Source organism: Melanotaenia boesemani, chromosome 18, assembly GCF_017639745.1.
Source record: "Melanotaenia boesemani isolate fMelBoe1 chromosome 18, fMelBoe1.pri, whole genome shotgun sequence".
Taxonomy (NCBI): Eukaryota; Metazoa; Chordata; class Actinopteri; order Atheriniformes; family Melanotaeniidae; genus Melanotaenia; species Melanotaenia boesemani.
Window position 1 is genome coordinate 30,456,692 of NC_055699.1, and position 20,650 is coordinate 30,477,341.

Genomic DNA, 20,650 nt, shown 5'->3' on the forward strand with positions numbered 1-20,650 from the left:
ATAAGTAATTTCGCGCAGCTAAATTTTTTCGCCTCCTTGCGCCATGTTGAGCTTCTGCCCGCAATGCATTGTGGTCTATAATGACCCGTCAAGTGACCATCAATGCTCACTACTTTTCAAGATGCATTGTGGTAATTTTGAGAGCCCTACTTTTTCTCTCTCTGGACATTCGGACACTCCGAAAAAATGGCGTGACCCCTATATAGGGCACTATGTAGGGAGTAGGGTGCACATTCGGACACAGCCTGGGAGATAGGGAAAACTTTAGCCTCGCTAAGCATATAGACTGGAGCTGGGGAAAACTTTTAGCCTAGCTTAGATTAAAGACAGGGAACTGGTGGAAACTCTTAGCCTAGCTTAGCATATAGACTGGTAGTTGGAAAAACCTTTAGCCTTGCTAAGCATACTTCGAAGTGCGCAGACCCTGAATTGGGACACACCCTTTATTTAAACTTAATACGACTCTTCTGAGGTTGCTGATTCGCCACCGTCTTGTGCGCAATGAATTGTGGGAGAAAAGAGGCCGTAAAGGATGCATCACCAGCAGCCTTCGTTTGAGGCCAAACGAAGTACGGATTCGAAGGGTGGATTCAGAGGGTCCTTCAAATTCTGTGAATTGGGACAGTACTTCGCTCACCGCGATGACGTATGTGGCCGACGAATCCGCACTTCGAAGTGTGCAGACCCTGAATTGGGACACACCCATAGACTGGAGCTGGGGAAAACTTTTAGCCTAGCTAAGCATATAGACAGGGAGTTGTGGAAAACTGTTAGCCAAGGATATAGACTGGATTCTAGCTTAGAATACAGACTGGGAGCTGGTTAAAATGCTTAGTCTAGCTTAGCATATAGACTGGGAGTTGGGGAAAACTTTAGCCTCGCTAAGCTTATAGACTGGAGCTGGGGAAAACTTTTAGCCTAGCTTAGATTAAAGACTGGGAGCTGGTGAGAACTCTGAGCCTAGCTCAGCATATAGACTGGGAGTTGGGGAAAACCTTTAGCCTAGCTTAGCATATAGACTGGGAGCTGGGGATACGTTTTAACCTAGCTTAGCATATAGACAGAGTTAGGGAAAACTTTTAGCGTGTAAATAGTGCATTCGATTTGAGTTGGAACTCAGAAGTCAGGACTGGAAGTGACGTCACATCCTAGCTAAGAGTGTTCTTGTTGACGAAGTCGGAAAGTTCGCAAAATCCATACGTATGCCACCATTAAGCTCTTTGTTTTGCTCTCTCCGTCTCTTTATAGAAGTTTATTAAACCAGAATGTGGAAATTATCACAGAAGGATATGAAAGACATCAAAGAAAAACTTCACATAAGAAAAATTCTGAATGTGTCTTACTGTATAAAAACGAGAGCGTTTGTTTTGATGGAGTTTCTCATGTGTGCAACTTGTTTTTGTTTAGTGTAGATAAAGTTTGTGCAGGTATTAACCATTGATTTGTTGTCTTTACTGGCATTCATGTTTTCTTTCTAACTGGGAACTCGGAAAATCCAACATCCGAGTACAAATCAAACACACGAAACAACAGTGAGCTTGGGAAACTCTTAGCCTAGTTTGGTTTTTAGACTGGGATTGCGGGGAAACACTGACTGGGAGTTGTGGTAGTCCAAACCTGGACATTTCATCTGTGTCCTATCTTGCCTCTAGTTTCCGACTGGTTCCGTTCCTAACCGAGCTGAGAGCGGTGATGGATTGGGTGTGGACAGACACCACACTGTCTCTGTCCTCGTGGATCTGTGTGGAGGATGTTTACGCTCACTGTTTCGTTTTAAAATGCTGGAGGGAGTCAGAGAAGGTTTGTGTCCCTCTACACACACATTCTGTCCGCTGTCAAAGTATACACTCACAGAAAATACTTGTTTTTGTGTGGCTTTGCACACAGAGGTATCCTCAGCCCCGTGGACAGAAGAAGAAACGGGTGGTGAAGTACGGGATGGGTGGTTTGATCGTTCTCCTATTGATCTGTATCGTCTGGTTTCCTTTGCTCTTCATGTCGCTCATTAAATCTGTTGCTGGAGTTGTCAACCAACCACTTGATGTCTCTCTGACGATAACACTGGGAGGCTTCCAGGTACACCCACCTTTCCTGCTCGTGCCTGGACTGCCCAAACATGAACAAATGAGTATCACTTGCTCACTACATTTACAGTAACAATGAATTTGGTTTTCAATTGTAGTAGCAATTTTACCACCGTAATTTTAGGCAGTAATAGTAGTAAGGGTTTTGTAATTACTAGTATTCATACTTAACAGTAGTACTGACATTGTTTAAATAGTATAATACAAGTCTGTGTGTGTAAATAAAAACAGATTGTAATGATTTCCAAATCTCATCAACCCACATTTTACTCCCAGAAGAAGATAAACAAGATCTCAGAAGTTGAAACTGAGACATTTTACAAATAAATGTGAGCTGATGTGAATCTGATGGCAGCAACTCATCTAAAAAGTTGGAACAGGAGCAACAAAAGGCTGAAAAAGTATCTGGTACAAACCAGAAACACCTGGAGGAGCTTTTGGTGACTAATTGTCAGACACCGAACCATATGGCCTTCTCATAACTAACCAAAAATGGTGATAAACTATATAGTTGTACAGAAATATTACTGACATGTTGCTCTTTTTGTTAGCCGATCTTCACAATGAGCGCCCAGCAGAATCAGCTCAGAGACATGACTGAGGGTAACTTCAGCTCCTTCGTTGACTCCTACAGATACACACCTGTAAGTTCTCTGACTCCACCGGTTGGGTTCGGGCAGATGACTGCCTGAATTGATTTATATGAACACAGTTATTATAAACTGGATTAATATATAAATCATATAAGGGATTTGTTTTACTTTTATGATTGGACTAGAGTGAACTGGATTGAATTAGGCTGTCTGTAAAAGTGTCTTTGATAAAAAGAAAAAGTTTAATTGAATTGTATAGAAATTCGTCCTAGGACCCTAGGACCAGTACACACCGTTTGTACATGTTTTTCCCAGAATGCCTTGCAGTTTCTGGAGGCATATGGTCCTGAGGATGTGACAATAGCAGACCTGCAGGGCAGCAGTAACTCTCTCTGGACTATCAGCCCACCCAGCAGAGAGTACCTGGGCCAGGTCCTGAAACTGGACCACTTCCCCCTGACAGTGTCCTGGACTGTGCAGAGGTCTGTCTTTTTACCCTGATCAGTGATTAATAACTTGTCAATCAAAGAGAAAACCCCTGATGGCGTGTGTTTCATAGGAACTTGAGTCTGGGTGCGAAGACAGAGCTGGCGTCAGGTAAACATGTGACCTACCTGGACAATCAGACTCGCCTGGAGTTGATTGAGCTGCTGAATGGAAGCAGGAACCGCCCTGTGTAAGTGTGAGGCTGTGTATGGGGGCGTGGTTCATCATAAGGGGGCGTGGTCTAAATGCATGTCTGATAGACCTTCAGATCAACTCTATTTAAAGCTTGCTACATACTCTGCAAGAATGAAGAATTTTGTTCTTATTCTCGAAATGGCACGAACAGAATGAGGTCATTGTGTTCTCGCTGCCTTGGTTTAGGAGTTCTTGCACCTTCTTCTCGATACATCAGCCGAGCGAAACATTGTTCTTGTGTGGCGTCCGAGAACAATGTCTCAGAGTGTGATACATCTGAAATTTGAGGTGGACGTGGTTAACACAGAAAAGCGTGACGTAGAAAGTTGATGTGAAACATTTACTAGGTTTGATCAGATAGTTTTACTGGTCGAGGCAGTGAGAGAATATGACAATGTATACAACACCTTTAGCATATGAAGACCACCATGTGCAAAACCCTGACCTGACCTTTTTTTGTTCCTGCCACCATGAGAACAAGAGCAAAGTTCCCTGTTCTTCTTAAGTACATAACTACAGTAGGTAACACGACCACAAACATGTTGCTAGTGCAACAGAATTCCTGAAGATTCCTCTGTTTTCAGGGTCATACAGGAAGTATTTCCCTGCTTCATTCGAGCTCCCAGTGACTCCAACGCCAGACCCATAGAGCAGCTGTACTCAGGTCAGTATTTCACCGTCTATCACCATGACCGGTGGATGAGAACCAACTCCTCCAATCACATGGCTTCTCTCTAATCACATGGCTTCTCTCCTCCAATCAGACAACCATTACAAGGACATCCTGCTGGCTCTGGAGCGGTCGAGCAACCAGAGCCGAGAAATCCAGGAGTGGTGGATCGTCGACCAGCCGGCTGACAGCCTGGTCCCTGTTGAGGGTAGGGCCTCTTTGACTGACAGAAGGGAGGCGGGACTTCAACTCTTCGTGTTCAGTGACAAAGTCAGTCCTCCGAGTCTGGGCTTCCTGGCTGGATATGGGTACTTTAACACTACAGTAACAAGCGTATTCCAAATACAACATTAATTTAATTCCATTCAGTTCACAGCAACATTCATCTAAGAGTAATGTACATTCAGGAGTGAGCTTAAACTAAACATTGTCTTACAGCCTGTGGTACATAGCTTACCGATCAGGTCTGATTAACATATCTTTTGGACCCAGTCCCAAAAGATATGTTAATGATTGAGATGGAACAGCTCTCTGTGTTTACGCAGAGAGATCAGTGCAATGGAAACAGTCCAAATACTGTTAGAAAAAGCTCATAAAGTCTTTTTTGAAGGGATACATGACTCAGACCTGTGACTGATACAAAAAAATAAACCTCATCCTGAAAAGAATTGTTAATACGGATCAACTCCCAGTTTCATTGTACCTTTACACCAGTGGTAATCCAGCAGCTGGTCTTGGTTTGGTTCTGCTACATCTCTGACATGCTTCACTCGCTCCATATTATTCTGAACACAAAGAAGTCATCTGAACTAGTTAAACGCTTTACCATTGCCTGGGTAAGTGTGCATGGTCCACCTCAGAAAAATGGCAGAAAAATGGTCATAAAAAATCCCACAGGGGACGAATATTAACACCTTCCAGTTGGGTCCTTAGGTCCTTTAACGCTAGAGCCTAACCACCTCCAGATGTTAGTCACTTTGGAGAAAAGTGTCTGCTAAATGGCTGCAGAATAGAATAATAATTAGTTTCTGCATCGTAACAATTCTGTCTGTAGTGAGAGACCTGAAAGTGTTGATAAAGACAGTAGCCGGGTTCCCCCAAAATAGCGGAGAAAGCCGCTGTGACGTCCATGTTTTAGAGTTTTTCCAAGAAGTCATCAGTATGAGAAAAACATCAAAGTGGCATCAAGTTTTATTTATCACACCATATTGTCATGGCAACTTTGATCAGTCATCACATATCACGTTTTCCTCATGTCGTGCGGTCCTACTCTGGTACGTTATTCTGGGAAGCTCCCCCTACAGGAGTACCCAGGGGACACGCTCAAACCCTTTCCAAGTCCACAAAGCACATGCAGTCCTGTTCCCCCTCCAAGACCCTACAAAATGTACAGCCACGTATAACCAGGATGAAAACCACACTGCTCCTCCTCAATCTGAGGTTCAGCTATCAGATGGACCTCCCTCTCCAGGAGCCCTGAATAGGCTATAACAGGGCTACTCAATTCGGTCCTACGAGGGCCTCAATCCAGCAGGTTTTCCATGTATCCCTGCACCAACACACCTGAGTCAAAATAATGAGTCATTGTGTAGAACCTGATTGGCTGTTAGAGCCACCTAATTTGACTCAGGTGTGTTGGTGCAGGGATACATGGAAAACCGGCTGGATTGACTGCTTCCTCATTGGAAGGCATTTTGGTGGGATTAAGTAGGTCTTTGAAGGATTCCCTCCACCAATCCTCCCCATCCCCACTCAAGATGGTGCTGTACAGTGACAGTGAAAATGGGCTTTCAGAGCTTTGAAGCCCTTTCCAGATGTTGGCATAAGGTGATGGCTTTTATCTGTCTGTCCTGAACAGTGGACAGGTGGACTTGAAGAGTCCTCAGCAGAAGCTGTGCAGATGTTCTTCTTCCACCTCTTGTGAAGAGAACTGGGCTTAGCACAGAGCCTTGTGATACTCCAGAGCAGAGGAGATGTGAGGAAATCCTTCCTCAGGGTGTCTTCAGAACTTAAAAGAAACCTGATTTTTCCTGTCCTCAATACATAGGAATAATAAAGTTTCTCATATTTTTTTTCCAACTCTATCAGAATATTGTCTCTTGAACATTTCAGGATGTGTTTTAAAAACAGGCATTGCCCCAGTTTAGGACCTATAAGTGTAGAATCCCAGCTCAGACTCTTTTTTTTCAATTAGTTGAGAAATCAAAGTCCAGCACAGAATCCGAACCACAGTGAGCAGAGTTTCTTCCCCTCAGGATCATGGGTCTGTACGCCTCGGTGGTTCTGGTCATCGGGAAGTTTGTCAGGGAGTTCTTCAGCGGCATCAGTCACTCCATCATGTTCGAGGAGCTGCCGTGTGTCGACCGCATCCTCAAACTCTGCACGGACATCTTCCTGGTAACTTCAGGCAGACTCTGTGAGCCAATCACATCGCTCCATGACTTCATCAGCTTCATGGTTCTTTTCTCTTTCAGGTGAGAGAGACGGGTGAACTGGAGCTGGAGGAGGAGCTCTATGCCAAGCTCATCTTCCTGTATCGATCACCCGAAACTCTGATCAAATGGACACGCCGCTGACCTCATCTATCCATCCACGTCACAGCTGCAACCTGAACCTCCAGAAACACACAGACAGGGTTCTCCAGACGTCGTCCAGACGTTCTGCTGATGTTCCAGAGGCATTCTGCAGAAGCTTTCCGATCAATCAAATCAAATTTTTATTTAAAAAGCCCTTTTTGTACATAAGTAGCACAAAGTGCTTTACAGAATAAAATGTACAAAAACAATATTTGCAAATAAAAAAGAATCTAAAACAGCAATTAATAATCCACACACCTACTCTTTCACACACACACACACACCACACCCCCCCATCTCAACATAATAAGAATAATCTGGCTTGACTCTACTGTGAGGAAACAATATTTTGGGGATCTGTCCACACCAGGAGCCACCATGACCACAGAGGCTTCGACCACGGAGACAGCCCAGGTCCGGGCAGGCCGGGTCCCACAGCACAGCCATTCAGGACCCTAGCCACCCAGACCACAGCCATCCCCATGGAAACAAGAATCCAAGCAGACCATGGACCCAGCATGGAGGGTCCCAATGAGGAATACACTGGAGTTAAAAATGTTCAAGGTAGAAAATTAAATAATAAGAGCAAATAAGAACGACAAATATGAAAGTTTAACTAAAGGAGCGCATAAAAACAATGTGCCTTAGCAAAACAGGACTGAGAAAATGACAAAAACAGGTGGTTTTCAAATAAGTACATGAATAAGTGAAATAAAGTGATAAAAAATAATAATAAAATGAAGTAGTTTAAACAAGATGAAAGTTTTTTAAAAGCAAATGTTTGCTAGGCGTTCTGCGGATGTTCTGCAGACTTACTGGAATTTTCTTTGATGCTGGATGATCAAGCTGAACCAACATCAGTGTCACAGAACCTTTTTATTATTATGACTGGGGATCAGGAACTGTGAGAATATTCCTGGAGCATCTGGAATGACTTTGTTCAGGTGTGTTTGTTTTGGAAATGACAGTAAACGTCAGTGTTATTGTTTACAGGACAAACAACACTGTTTAGCTGCAGCAGCTCTTTGACCACCATCTTCTGTCTGTGGGACGTAAGTCAGGTGTGTTTGGTGTGTCATGAACTGTCCTCACAGGATAAACAGACACAACTACAGTTCAGAGGAAAAATCCTGTGTAAACTGTGTAAACTTCTTCTACCTGTCTGATGAGTATAAAGAACCACAATGACTAAAAGCCTCCTGGAAGCACGAGCAGGGTTCTGGTTCAGTTCCAAAGTTCAGGTAAAGCAGATTATGTTTTTGGGGTTGGGTGTGAAACCAACATCACCAGATGTATCTGTTCTGATGCTGGACTTGGTCAGACTCATGGGTTTTAATGTCATCAGATTCACCAGAGATGTCATCAGTGATTGAGTCATTTACAATGGTTCAATTTATTTAAATTCTCCATTATTTATCTTGCACCAATTCACAACAGTTCAATCCAATTCATTCATTCATTCATTCATTTTCTGTACCGCTTAGTCCACCTCAGGGTCGTGGGGAAGGTGGAGCAGCAATTAACAGGCGAGATGCAGGTACACCTGGACAGGTCGCCGGTCCATCGCAGTCAGTCCAACTCATTGTTGTCCAGTTAAAATCCAGTTAAAGCAATTCCCTGATATTATCCACATTAGTCCAGTTTATAATAACTGTGTCCATATAAACCAGTTAATAAAATAATTACCTAGCTATGGAAACCAAATAGACGGCATCAAATCTTTCCTTTAATTCAGTCCTCCATCCTGAATTGTTGCTCTGACAGCCGCCAGCAAGCTCACTACATCAGAAGAGCTCCCTAACCCTAACCCTATCCCTGCCTTCACAGCAGCACAGATTGTATAATAAAGTTTGTACTAACTTCCATGAAATCCGTAGATTGGTCACAGCTTTCAGCTTTTCTTCCTTCTGTAGTCTTTATAAAAATGCATCACTGCTCAAACAGACTTTTTCTTTTGGTCTGACAGGTGTGTGGTTTGGTTTGTATGTTGTGATTACCTGTTTCAATGTACAGCAAAGGTTCTGAACAAACTGCAAAAGGTCTCAAAATGGCAAAAAAAAGGTTATGTTATTATGAAAAAAAGAAATTTAACATAAATGATGGGATTTGAGTCCAGGTCCTCTGGAGGAAAACTGGACCACTGGGAGGCCTTACAGGTGTTTCTGGATGCTCCAATTAGCCAATGGATCAAAGACTATCACTATTTGCAAGGTGTTCAGATCCATACCCAAGGATTTTCCGAACCATTCAGTCCAGACTGGGTTTGGAAGGTCTGAGGAAACTGAGAAGGTTGAAAACACCCAATTCCAAACTGGAGATACTACAAGATACTGAAACAGTGGGGATGCTGGACTGAACTAAAACACTTAAAAACTCTGGCTCTGGATCAAAGACACAAATATCAGACCACCTAGAAGAGAATGTGCTTTATTTAGATTTAGATGAAATGTGAGGCAGCAACATCTGATGGACTTTGTGCTGTTTGGATGAAGCTGGCTGAGCTTCAGGTGGAAGACATGGTGAAGCTACAACGTCCAGTTAATCGTCCGCCTGGAGGCAGCCTCAACCCCATCCCAGGATGCATTGCACCAGGCTCGGCTCGCGGGGATCCGACTCGTATTCTGTTTCTAATCCTACTGTTAGAGGAACTGGTTTTAACTGGTTTGCTTCTATCATGGGTTCTTTCTGAGCAACTGCTGGGACTGACAGCAGTCCCAAATGTTCAGGTGTGACAGGACAGAACAGCTTAGAACATATTCAGAACTGGTTCAGCCCTGATCCAGGACTGGTTTAGAACTGGGTCAGACCTAAGTGAGAACTGCTTCGGAGCTGTTTCAGAAATGGTTCAGGACTGGTTTAGAACTGGTTCAGAGCTGTTTCAGACCTGGTTCAGCCCTGATCCAGGACTGGTTTAGAACTGGGTCAGACCTAAGTGAGAGCTGCTTCGGAGCTGTTTCAGAAATGGTTCAGGACTGGTTTAGAACTGGTTCAAAGCTGTTTCAGACCTGGTTCAGCCCTGATCCAGGACTGGTTTAGAACTGGGTCAGACCTAAGTGAGAGCTGCTTCGGAGCTGTTTCAGAAATGGTTCAGGACTGGTTTAGAACTGGTTCAAAGCTGTTTCAGACCTGGTTCAGCCCTGATCCAGGACTGGTTTAGAACTGGGTCAGACCTAAGTGAGAACTGCTTCGGAGCTGTTTCAGACCTGGTTCAGGACTGGTTTAGAACTGTGTCAGAGCTGTTTCAGACCTGGTTCAGCCCCGATCCAGGACTGGTTTAGAACTGGGTCAGACCTAAGTGAGAACTGCTTCCCAGCTGTTTCAGAAATGGTTCAGGACTGGTTCAGAGCTGTTTCAAACCTAGTTCAGGACTGGTTTAGAACTGGATCAGAGCTGTTTCAAACCTGGTTCAGATCTGGTTTAGAACTATGTCAGAGCTGTTTCAGACCAGGTTCAGGATAGGCATAGAAATGGGTCAGAAATAGCGCAGACATTGTTGAGAACTGGTTTAGAACTGGTTAGACCTGGCTCAGAATGATTAAGAAGTGGGTCAGGCCTAGGCCCGAACTGGTTTAGACCCAGGTCCTAACTGGTTGTGAACTGCTCCAGACCTGGTTCATCCAGGACATCAGCTGACAGTCAGCTGATCGATAAGGGGAACAGTCATTCATTTGGAAGACTCCTTATTGTTACGACTCATCATCATCATCATTTGGTTTTAGATTGGTACGTCACATGATCGCCCCCTGAAGTCACATGATGTCTGGGTTGTGCATTAGATTGCTAAGTCTGCTCCTGATTGGCCGTTCCGTCTCCACCTCCTCACTCCTCCCCATTGGAGCATCTCCTCTGTGATGTCACTTCCTCTGATCTTTGAGACCTGCCCTGTGATGAAGACCACTCAAACGAGTCTTCCTCTCCGTGAATCAGCTTACCGTAACCTGCACTGATGATGACAGTTGGCAGGCTCCGTCTCCTGCAAGGGGGCGCCGGTGTGGAGGCGGAGGAGGAGAGGAGGTGAGACAGGGAGGAGTGGGACAGGTGTGAAGGGGTGAGGGAAGAGGACGAGAGGAGGAGCAGATCCTGGGAGCCTCCTGGTGCTGATGGAGGAGAGGTGGAGGCACATAGCGGAGGAGGAGGTGCGCATTGGTCTCCTCTCACAGCCTTCCTCAGCTCCTCCTCTCTCCCTGCTGCTCCCCATATGGAGTGCCTCCTGCTGGTGGATGTAGGGTGTGGGCGGCGCAGGGGTAATGTGAAGGACCAGTGTGCCTCCTTCTGTTGGGATGTCCAGCAGGTGGATGTGGAACTGAAACTCCTGGGTAGAGAGTGTCTGTCATAGGAGGGGGATGATGGAGGAGGAAGAGGAGCATCTGTCTGCTCCTGGTAGATGCTGAAGACTCGTCCTTCAACACCACCTCCTGCTCTGGTGCTTCCAGGTTGCCTTGATGACAGCACACCTCCTCTGTCTCCCCCTTCCCTCTTACTGAGCAGGGAGGTGGGGAAAGCCCTGGACTTCGTCTCCAGGCTCTTTGATTGGACGTAGTTAATGAGGCCGTTAAGGGGATTTGCTGAGGAGGGGCAGGGAGAGGAGGAGGTGGTGGGTTTTCGAAGGCTGTGGAGGTCAATGACAGTGGAGTAAATGTCCCGCAGGTTGATGACTTTGGTCTTCTTGTCGCGGTTTTCATGCAGGACGGCGTTGGCACAGATGAATAGGAAGATCCCGATTCCCATGATGAGCGGGCCAAGGACCTTCAGCCTATCAGAGTACAGATACCTGTGGAGACACGATATCACAGCCAAGGAGATGATCAGATCAGAGTCTTATCTGTTGTAGAAAAGAAAAATAATCCAGAGTAAAACTAGTTTTATCTTATTATCTTGTTTAAGAAACTATTTTTTCAGAAACCTGTTAAAAGTCTAGCTCAATCCCAGAAAAAGATTTTAAACCTAAAACACGTGAAACTGAATGGGAGATTCTCTGAAATCTCAAGTTCAGACACTGTGTGACCAACATACACCTGCACACATTAGCAGCATCAACTCACCACACACTTGATCTCAAATTGAAGTCCACAACTAGTGGAAAAGTGAGCTGTGAAAAACTTTTTCCTCGATAGTGAAGGCAACCGAGCAGAGCAGCACGGTTACTAAATCATCACAGAAATCTTGTGTCAGGAGCAAAAAGACCAGAAGGAAAGACAAGTAAAACACTGAACGCTCCTGTGGCTGCAGTGTTTAGTTAACCTGGAGTAGCAGCTGCCATATTAACGCAGCCAAACCAGGTTCAATCCTGATGTCTCGCCGACCTGCTTTCTCATCTACCTGCTAAACAATGAAGGAGACCAGCTGTTAACAATCTATGTAAAAATAAAAAAACACTTTATACAAATTACACCTACAGATGTTTGGCTTGTTCTGCTGATAAGGATGAGATTACTGATGTGAGCAGTTGTTTCTCATTTTGCGAAATATTATACCAGTTAAAAATGTAATAAGGCAAGGTGTTCTAAGACACTTAAAGAACTTCTGTATAGAAAGAAAGAAAGCAACACTGAATAACACACAACAGGAACTTAAGCATGCGATCAGGATCAGTGAACACAAACATATATGAGGATTAAACTGAGTCTAAACTCTTGCAAATTATAGAAATTATGATTTCTGTAACATACACTCTGAGACTGTAAACCGTCTCAGGTCAGCCCCTCCCCAGAAACCATTTATTGAAGAGGTTGACGTAATTAGGGATTAAAAATGTGAACCAAGGAGAAGCTTTTTTCTCATTGGCAGTTGCCAGCATAAGATCTGTGCTGGCCAGCTTGGCCCTGTTTTAAATTAAATCTTTCATCTGTCTCTCTGGCAGCAGGGAGTGCCGTCTCTTTGGAAAAGTCTATGGTCCCTGTCACCAAAACAAACAGGCCCCCCTATCTTTGTGAGTTCTGTAGGAAAAGTAATACATCATCAGCATAAAGACTTATCTTATGCTCTATAAATTATCCCTGGATGCCTTTAATATCTTTATTTGGTCTGATAGCAGCTGCTAGAGGTACATTAAAAAATGCAATCTGAAGGGGAAAGTGGACAACTCTGTCTGGTGCTGCTCTGCAGACTGAAGCTTGGAGAAGTTTGATCATTTGTCCTCACACAGGCTTTAGGACAGCTATATAATATCTTTATCCAGTCCAATAATGATGATCCAAATCCAAATTTGTGTAGAGTTGCTCATAAAAATGTCCAGTCTACCTTGTCAAATTCTTTTTCTGCATCTAATGAATTAATTGTTGTTATCAAATTCTTGATGGTAGTCTATTACATTAATCTGGAAGATTGTCTGGATTACATGAAAGATTGTCTATGATCGTTCAGGATCTTATCTTTTCTAATCGTCTAGAGCTTTGCTGAGTATTTTGAGATCTACATTTATGAGTGATATTGGGCGATGGATGGCAGTGTGGGGTCCTTGTCTGGCTTTAACAGGAGGCTGATGTTGTCAGAGTTCATATTTGGTGGTAATTTATTATTTTCCTTCATTTTTTATATCATCTTATGAAACATAGGTGCCAGTGTATTCCATATTTCTTTATAGAACTGCTGGAAAACCACCTGGGCCTGGAGCTTTATAACCGGGCATGTCCTGGATGGCTTCATAGAGTTCTCCTACTGCGAGAGGTGAATCCTAAGCCAGTTTTGGGAGGCTGATGTTATTGAGAAATTGATCAATATTGTTGTCTACTGGGTTGATTTGTGGTGTGTATAATTTTTGGTAAAAGCCCCTGCCCTGAAAACTAAATTTATTTCCTCATAATCATGGAGGATAATCTCTGATGGGTCCTTAATAAAAGCTATAATAGTTTTTTCTTTATTTATTTTTAATTGATTAGATCAGGTTTCTTAGATCTCATATTAGGTTAATTTTGTGGTTCTTAAACTTTTTCTACAGTGACCCCCTTTGGAGGAATAAACATTCCCAGCCCCTGCCCCCCTCGCCCTTATAGACAGAGCGAGGGGACCAGGTATATATACATATATATATATATATATATATATATGTGTGTATATATAAATCTCCTGTCTGCAAGCCTATAAGGGTTTCTCTGATGATCTTGTTTTCTTCTCAGGTTATTCCCTTGGTGAGAGATTTTATGGATTCCTTGAGTTTTCTTTTTTTTTTCTTCTTCTTTTTTTCCCCCTTGTCCTATCCAGCCTGGTGGCAGCAGAATGATGGTCTGGCTGCTGTAATGTGCTGAACAAATTTGCTTTGCCAAGGGGAGCTTTTATGGTATAAGACTCCCTTGACAGTCTAATCTTTTTATTTATCTTATTTATTTCATTCTAATTATGAAATTTATGTTATGAATGAAAAATACTTTATTAATCCCAAAGGGAAATTCAATTTCAATTCAATTATCATGCTGGACCTGACCGCAGGGGACAGAAAAGAAAAGGAGAACAATGAAGAGAAGTTAAACTGAAAGTAGAAAAAGGAGGAGGAGACAAAGATACAGTAGATAGAAGCAACAACCTTCAATCCGACCTAACACCAGACAACCACCTGCTACACCTGTACAGAAACGCAACAGAGAATTTCCTACATCTTTTATAGGTAAACTAAGCTGACAATCACCAGGAGTTCCTAAACGATAACCAAACGAACCTAAACAAATGTAGCTCTTAGTATCTACACCTCAGTGACTGTGTCGGCATGCAGAGGATAAGGAATGAGGCGTGATCAAAGATGAGTGTAATTGTGCAAATGTGACTGCGTCTCTATGCAGACTAGGGCGGCCCAGAGACCATCAGCAATCCTGGAGCATGTACCCTAGCCACCCCACCACAAAGACGACCCTGTACCCACCCTGAGGGCGGCAGAGGAAGGCCCCAGCCAGTTTTCTCATAGAGCCAGAAGATGTACTGCTACTTAGTTTGGTTTATAGGCATCTAGAAGTTAGGAAAAATCAATTTATAGAATTAGAAAGTATGTGGACAACTCTGTAATCATCTTCCTGCTAATTAATGATGACATCGGTCACGGTCAAGTTCTCACTGATTTTATATGGTGAAGAAGCCTTTCTAAATTAATATCTAAAACAAAGGAGATGTGTATTGATTTTAAACAACCTTTCACAGTGCCACAATTTAGTTGTATCCAAAGTCATCCAGACTGAACTAGAGACCAGTTATAAATACCTTGCCACAATAATTAATAATTAAAGCCGCAAGCGGCATCCATCGGGTCCGAGCGGCCTGGACCCCGCCACCCAATGTCGCCATGACAACAGGTGGTGTAATGCGTTAAGGACCCAACGTGTATGAATCCTGTCAAGTTTGGTGCAGTTCCCATTTATTCCTGTGGAGATATGAGCAAACCGTGTTTCATGGCGAGAAGGTCATTTTCCGTCGGTTGCCACGGTGACACGGTTTTTCCTATTAGAAAGATTTGAGGAGCGTTTGGTCCCCAACTTGTCAGGAAGCTTCCCACCAAGTTTCGAGTCAGTCGCACGAATCCCCTCAGACTAGTTGGTTCAAATACGATGTGTGTAAAGTGCAAAAAATGGCAAAAAAATGGCCGCACACACCAAGATGGCGGGCGCCCTATTGCCATGGCAACAGGTGTTTCATTGACTTTTTTGCTCGACTTGGGGTGGTACATGTGTGTGCCGGGTTTCGTGTTCCTATGTCGAAGTAGACTTTTGGGACCCCATTCATTTGGGTATTTTTTTGGTCTCTATGTGGCGCTGTTGAGCCATTTTTGCATTGAAGTGTATGCGGACCTTAGAATATCGAAATTTGCTCGGGTCTTGATGTGTGTGCAAAATTTCACAACTTTTCATGGGTGTTTAGGGGGTCAAATTTGGTGTTTTGTCGCTTAGAAGAATAATAAACATTTCAGGAACAATAGGGCCCTGCCATACTTTGTATGGCTCGGACCCTAACTAGTTGAAATTCTATTACAATTTGGAATCACTGTGTGAAAAAAGGTCAACAACACCTATTTTGCCTGAGAAAGCTGTAATGTTTCACATCAGCAAGACTGTGATAAAACAATTTTATACTGTTTTTATTGAGTCAGTCCTGTCAGTTTCCATCATCTTCTGGTTGGAAACCTGACTGTCAGAAAAAAAATTCCTCCATAGAATAGTTCATCTACAGTATAACAGGCAGAAGTCATCAAAGTCCATCCGTATGGATTTTACTCATCACCTCAAACAATAAACACGTTTCCTTCTAGCCTTCACCCAACCATCCCCTCAACCATTAAACTAAATCTGGGTTTGGAGACTCGGGCTTTTAAAATCACCAACCAAGTTCGTAACCTGGGAGTGTTGATAGACTCAGATTTGACTTTCAGCAGCCACATCAAAGCTGTCACTAAGACAGCTTTTTACCAGCTCAGAAACATCAACAGAATTAAAAGTTTAGTTTCCCAGAAAGACCAAGAGAAACTCATCCATGCATTCATCTCCAGTAGACTGGATTACTGTAATGGTCTTTTAACAGGACTTCCTAAAAAGAGCATTAAACATCTGCAGCTCATCCAGAACGCTGCTGCTAGAGTTTTAACCAGGACTAAGAGATCTGAACACATCACACCAGTTTTGAAATCTTTACACTGGCTTCCAGTCAGTCACAGAATAGATTTTAAAACTCTTCTGATCATTTACAAATCCCAGAATGGTTTAGGCCCAGAATACATCTGTGATATGTTCAGAGAATATAAACCTAGCAGAGCTCTTAGATCCAAAGACTCTGGTCAACTAGTCCAGACCAGAGTCCAGACTAAACATGGAGAAGCAGCATTTAGCTGTTATGCTGCAAACAAATGGAACAAACTGCCAGTGGAGATTAAACTTTCCCCAAATGTAGACATTTTTAAATCCAGGTTAAAAACATTTCTTTTTTCATGTGCCTATGCATGACATCTGCACGGTAACTTTTTTTTTTTTTTTTTTTTTTAACTTATCTTACTTTTAATCATTTTAATGTAATTTATTATTTTATTGTGATTATGTGTTGATGCCTTTTACTATTCTAAATATCTGTAATGTCTTTGTTTTATGTAAAGCACTTTGAATTGTCCTGTACATGAAATGTGCTATACAAATAAACTGCCTTGCCTTGCCTTGCCTTTTCTTCATGCCTTGCATTCTAGTCCTAAATGCTGCTAAAAAAAAAGCAGAGATAACATACTGTAGCTATCTATGTTTTATGTCCATCAGTCCATCATGAATTGTGTGTATGATGTCTGCTGCAGAAGAAATTATCCTTCATTAAATAAAGTGAAAATGAAATTGAACATGTAGAGGTCATGTGACAGAATAGTGTCTGAAATCACAACAACATGATGAACAGTTTTTATCAACTTTAATGAAGCTCTACACTGAGACTCATTTTTCTGAAACCCACCTGGTGGAGATGTTTTGAGTCTCTGACCAGACGTCTGCAACCCCTGACAGAACCATCAGAACCACAGAGAGGACCATTAACTGAAATTAGCATTAGATACAGGTATGAGTTAGTTTACCTGTCTAGAAAGTCCTCCAGAAATCCTCTTGGAAGCTGCTGTCTCGTCCCATTGATGATTTCTGTTTGGTTAAAGCCTTCATCGTTTATTCCTCCTTCATCTCCATTGTCTCCTCCGTGGATCCCCTCGTCTCCTCTGTCTCCTCTGTGGACCCCCTTGTCTTCATTTTGTCCTCCGTGGATCCCCTCATCTCTTTCATCTCCTCTATTGATATCCTCATCTCTTCTGTGGATCCCTCGGTCTCCTTCCAGCTCCTCCCCATTCTCTCCTCCCTGAATCACAGACAGATGTGCAGGGAAAGATCTGGACCAGAACTGCAGTGTTAGAAACATGACAGACTTACCTGGATGTCAGCAGGTGACGGTGTGGTGCTGCTGGAGGACACTGAAGCCATGGCGGCGCCCTCTTGTAGCTGAGCACGGAAGAACAGTCCATCATGAGGCCAGTAGCCCAGAGCCGCCACGAAGATGCCCCCCAGCAAGACCAAGACACCAAGCACTGCAACAAGACCCGCCACTGAGCACAGCTTTACCCTTCCTTTGACCACCACCACTTCACTTCTCCTAGGGGGCAGGAAGTGACATCATCATGTGGTGATATATTAGGTGTCCTCTGACATCGTATGTGTTCTTTAGAGTCTGTGGTACCTTTTATTTTTGCTCTTGTTCTTCTTTTGTTTGTGTGCTTTGTGTGGTTTGGACCTCAGAGAGTCCTGACGCCTTGCGTTGATCCTCAGCAGGCCACCGGTTGCAATCATCACCAATCAGATGGCAGCTGAACCCCACCCACTATCACCTCATCTGAAAGAGAGAGAGAGTTAACATCCTGGTTGAGGTTGTCTTGCAATGTCGCAAAGGATCTGAAAGTCACAACAGATAAAGACCACCATAATGAAGGAGATGTCTGAAGAACATCAGGGTAGACCTCCTCTAGTTATGGACCTCCACTCCTCAAATAGCTCCTCAACTTAAGGACCTCCACTCCTCATAGACCTTCACTAGTTATAGACCTCCCCTAATAGAATTCCACTAGTTATGGACCTCCTCTCCTTAAAGAGTTCCTGTAGTTATGGATCTCCACTCCTAATAGACCTCTTCTGGTTTGAGACCTCCACTACTCATAGAGGTCCACTAGTTATGGACCTTCACTCCTCAAAGAGCTCCTCAAGTTAAGGACCTCTACTCCTCATAGACCTCTACTACTTATTGACCTCCACTCCTCATAGAGGTCCCTAGTCATGGACCTCCACTTATCATACACCTTCACTAGTTATGAACCTCCACTCCTTATACACCTTCACTAGTTATGGACCTCTACTCCTCATAGACCTTCACTAGTTATGGACCTCTACTCCTCATAGACCTTCACTAGTTATGGACCTCCACTCCTCATAGACCTTCACTAGTTATGGACCTCCACTCCTTATACACCTTCACTAGTTATGGACCTCTACTCCTCATAGACCTTCACTAGTTATGGACCTCTACTCCTCATAGACCTTCACTAGTTATGGACCTCCACTCCTCATAGACCTTCACTAGTTATGGACCTCCACTCCTCATGAACCTTCACTAGAGATGTACCTCCATTCCTCACAGACCTCCAAAGAGCTGTGATGGAATTCAAGTCATTTAAATTCTGCATGGTTGCAGGTGGTGTGGTGGTAAGCACCACAGCCTCATAGCAAGAATGTCAATGATTCCATCCTCAGTTGGGTACTGGTTTGAACAGAACCCTCCAATCAATCAATGCATCCAAAATAGCCAATTTCTGTGTATTTACAATTTTGCCATATAAAAGTAGAAAATCACCAATCCATTTTAAAAATGCATACCATGAGAACACCAGCCAATTTTGGTGATAATGATTACGAAACCTTATCAACTTATGAGTTATTCATTCAGAATAACTAGTTCACTTCATTATTTCTGGCAAATATTCGTTCAAAAAACAAATTCTGAAGACAACTAAAATGCACTATTATTCCATTTCAGAGTTGCAGGGGGGCTGGAACCTATCCCAGCAATTAGCAGGCAAAAGGGCAGGGTACACCTGGACAGGTCGCCAGGGCCAACACAGAGACAAACAACCACTCATGCTCACACTCATTTCTAAAGATAATTTAGAGTGACCAGTTAACCTAACGTGTATGCATCTGGACTTTGGGAGGAAGTTGGTGAACCCACACACACTTTGTGTCATAACTTCTGCAGCTGGTTATGAGGGTCATGTGAGAACACTGAGACTCCCACAATGCACTACTGTGAGAGGAACTACATCTCCCAGCATGCACTACAGCTCCTCCAGAGCAGACTTACTCCTGCCACAGTGATCAATACTTATCAGTTCTGAAGGCAAATAATCAATACTTCATTCCCAGAATTCATTCACAGGTTCAATTCATCATTAATCACTGATGATCAACTAATCTTCTCTATTGATTATCTACACTGCCAATACTGATAAATACTGCACAGACCTCCACATAGACACAAAACAGAAATCAGTCAATAATTCCAGCTTTATATTGATCCAGACATTCTGGTCTGATCAATAAACATGACATCACTGCTGAATATGAATCAATTCTGATCAGAATCGACTGATCGCTCTGCTGTAAATAATCACTCACACATAGAACAGAAGGTTTGTTCTCAGGCGGGAAGCTGATGCTGGTTCATGTTCCTCCTCCTTCTGTTCTCCTCCTGTCCTCCTCCTGTTCTCCTCCTGTTCTCCTCCTGTCCTCCTCCTGTTCTCCTCCTCTCCCGCTGCTCCAACGTCTCTTTAAATATCTCCTCCTCTACTCACCTCCTGCTGTCTTCTCCCCCGCTCTGCCTCTGCTCCTCCCTGTGTTTCAGTCTCTGCAGCGATCCGACTGTCTCCTCCCACAGAGAGAAAGACAGGTTCCTCCCACTGACACTCCACTGGAAATAACACACTCATCTAACATCTGCAGCCAGATTTGCCTCAAACACTTAAAATCATCACACTCTGTAACAACCCTGAACATGAGAAGCTTCTTCATTAGGAGACTGATCCTGCAACACAAAATCATTAAGAGCAATCTTCAGGATGGCAATCACTGAAACACACCTGGAGACGTTTGATTCCCTGAAACACACCTGGAGACGTTTGATTCCCTGAAACACACCTGGTGGAGACCTTTGATTCACTGAAACACACCTGGTGGAGACGTTTGATTCACTGAAACACACCTGGAGACGTTTGATTCACTGAAACACACCTGGTGGAGACGTTTGATTCACTGAAACACACCTGGAGACGTTTGATTCACTGAAACACACCTGGTGGAGACGTTTGATTCCCTGAAACACACCTGGTGGAGACGTTTGATTCACTGAAACACATCTGGTGGAGACGTTTGATTCCCTGAAACACACCTGGAGACAGTTGATTCACTGAAACACACCTGATGGAGACGTTTGATTCACTGAAACACACCTGGTGGAGACGTTTGATTCACTGAAACACACCTGGTGGAGACGTTTGATTCACTGAAACACACC

At 43.4% G+C, this 20,650-nt stretch overlaps 2 protein-coding genes across 4 annotated transcripts in view; one reads left to right on the forward strand and one right to left on the reverse strand.

Annotated features, from left to right (window-relative positions):
* LOC121628810 (piezo-type mechanosensitive ion channel component 2-like) overlaps nt 1-7,874 on the forward strand; it is a 66,350-nt gene extending 58,476 nt beyond the window's left edge. The window contains exons 47-56 of the mRNA XM_041968145.1: nt 1,653-1,800; nt 1,888-2,076; nt 2,636-2,728; nt 2,993-3,159; nt 3,237-3,353; nt 3,943-4,022; nt 4,123-4,336; nt 6,284-6,425; nt 6,503-7,550; nt 7,833-7,874. Of these exons, the coding sequence (XP_041824079.1) occupies nt 1,653-1,800; nt 1,888-2,076; nt 2,636-2,728; nt 2,993-3,159; nt 3,237-3,353; nt 3,943-4,022; nt 4,123-4,336; nt 6,284-6,425; nt 6,503-6,604 (1,252 nt within the window). The 3' untranslated portion in view covers nt 6,605-7,550; nt 7,833-7,874. The remainder of the gene's footprint in view (nt 1-1,652; nt 1,801-1,887; nt 2,077-2,635; nt 2,729-2,992; nt 3,160-3,236; nt 3,354-3,942; nt 4,023-4,122; nt 4,337-6,283; nt 6,426-6,502; nt 7,551-7,832) is intronic.
* Nucleotides 7,875-9,713: 1,839 nt separating this feature from the next.
* On the reverse strand, nt 9,714-20,002 carry LOC121628825. Of its 3 annotated transcripts, none has more exons than XR_006008271.1 (6): nt 19,756-20,002; nt 17,771-17,923; nt 17,467-17,686; nt 17,124-17,395; nt 10,050-11,375; nt 9,714-9,741 (listed from the first exon to the last, which is right to left on the reverse strand). XR_006008271.1 is itself a non-coding variant. In XM_041968196.1 (5 exons), exons 2-5 carry the CDS (start codon nt 17,878-17,880, stop codon nt 10,424-10,426), a joined length of 1,554 nt encoding a protein of 517 aa, XP_041824130.1. In that variant the 5' UTR covers nt 17,881-17,923; nt 19,756-20,002; the 3' UTR covers nt 9,932-10,423. The 3 variants fall into 3 exon arrangements, 1 of the variants encoding a protein (XP_041824130.1); XR_006008270.1 differs by lacking the exon at nt 9,714-9,741 and adding an exon at nt 9,790-9,851 and having other exon boundaries at nt 10,006-11,375; XM_041968196.1 differs by lacking the exon at nt 9,714-9,741 and having other exon boundaries at nt 9,932-11,375.
* Nucleotides 20,003-20,650: the final 648 nt, after the last annotated feature.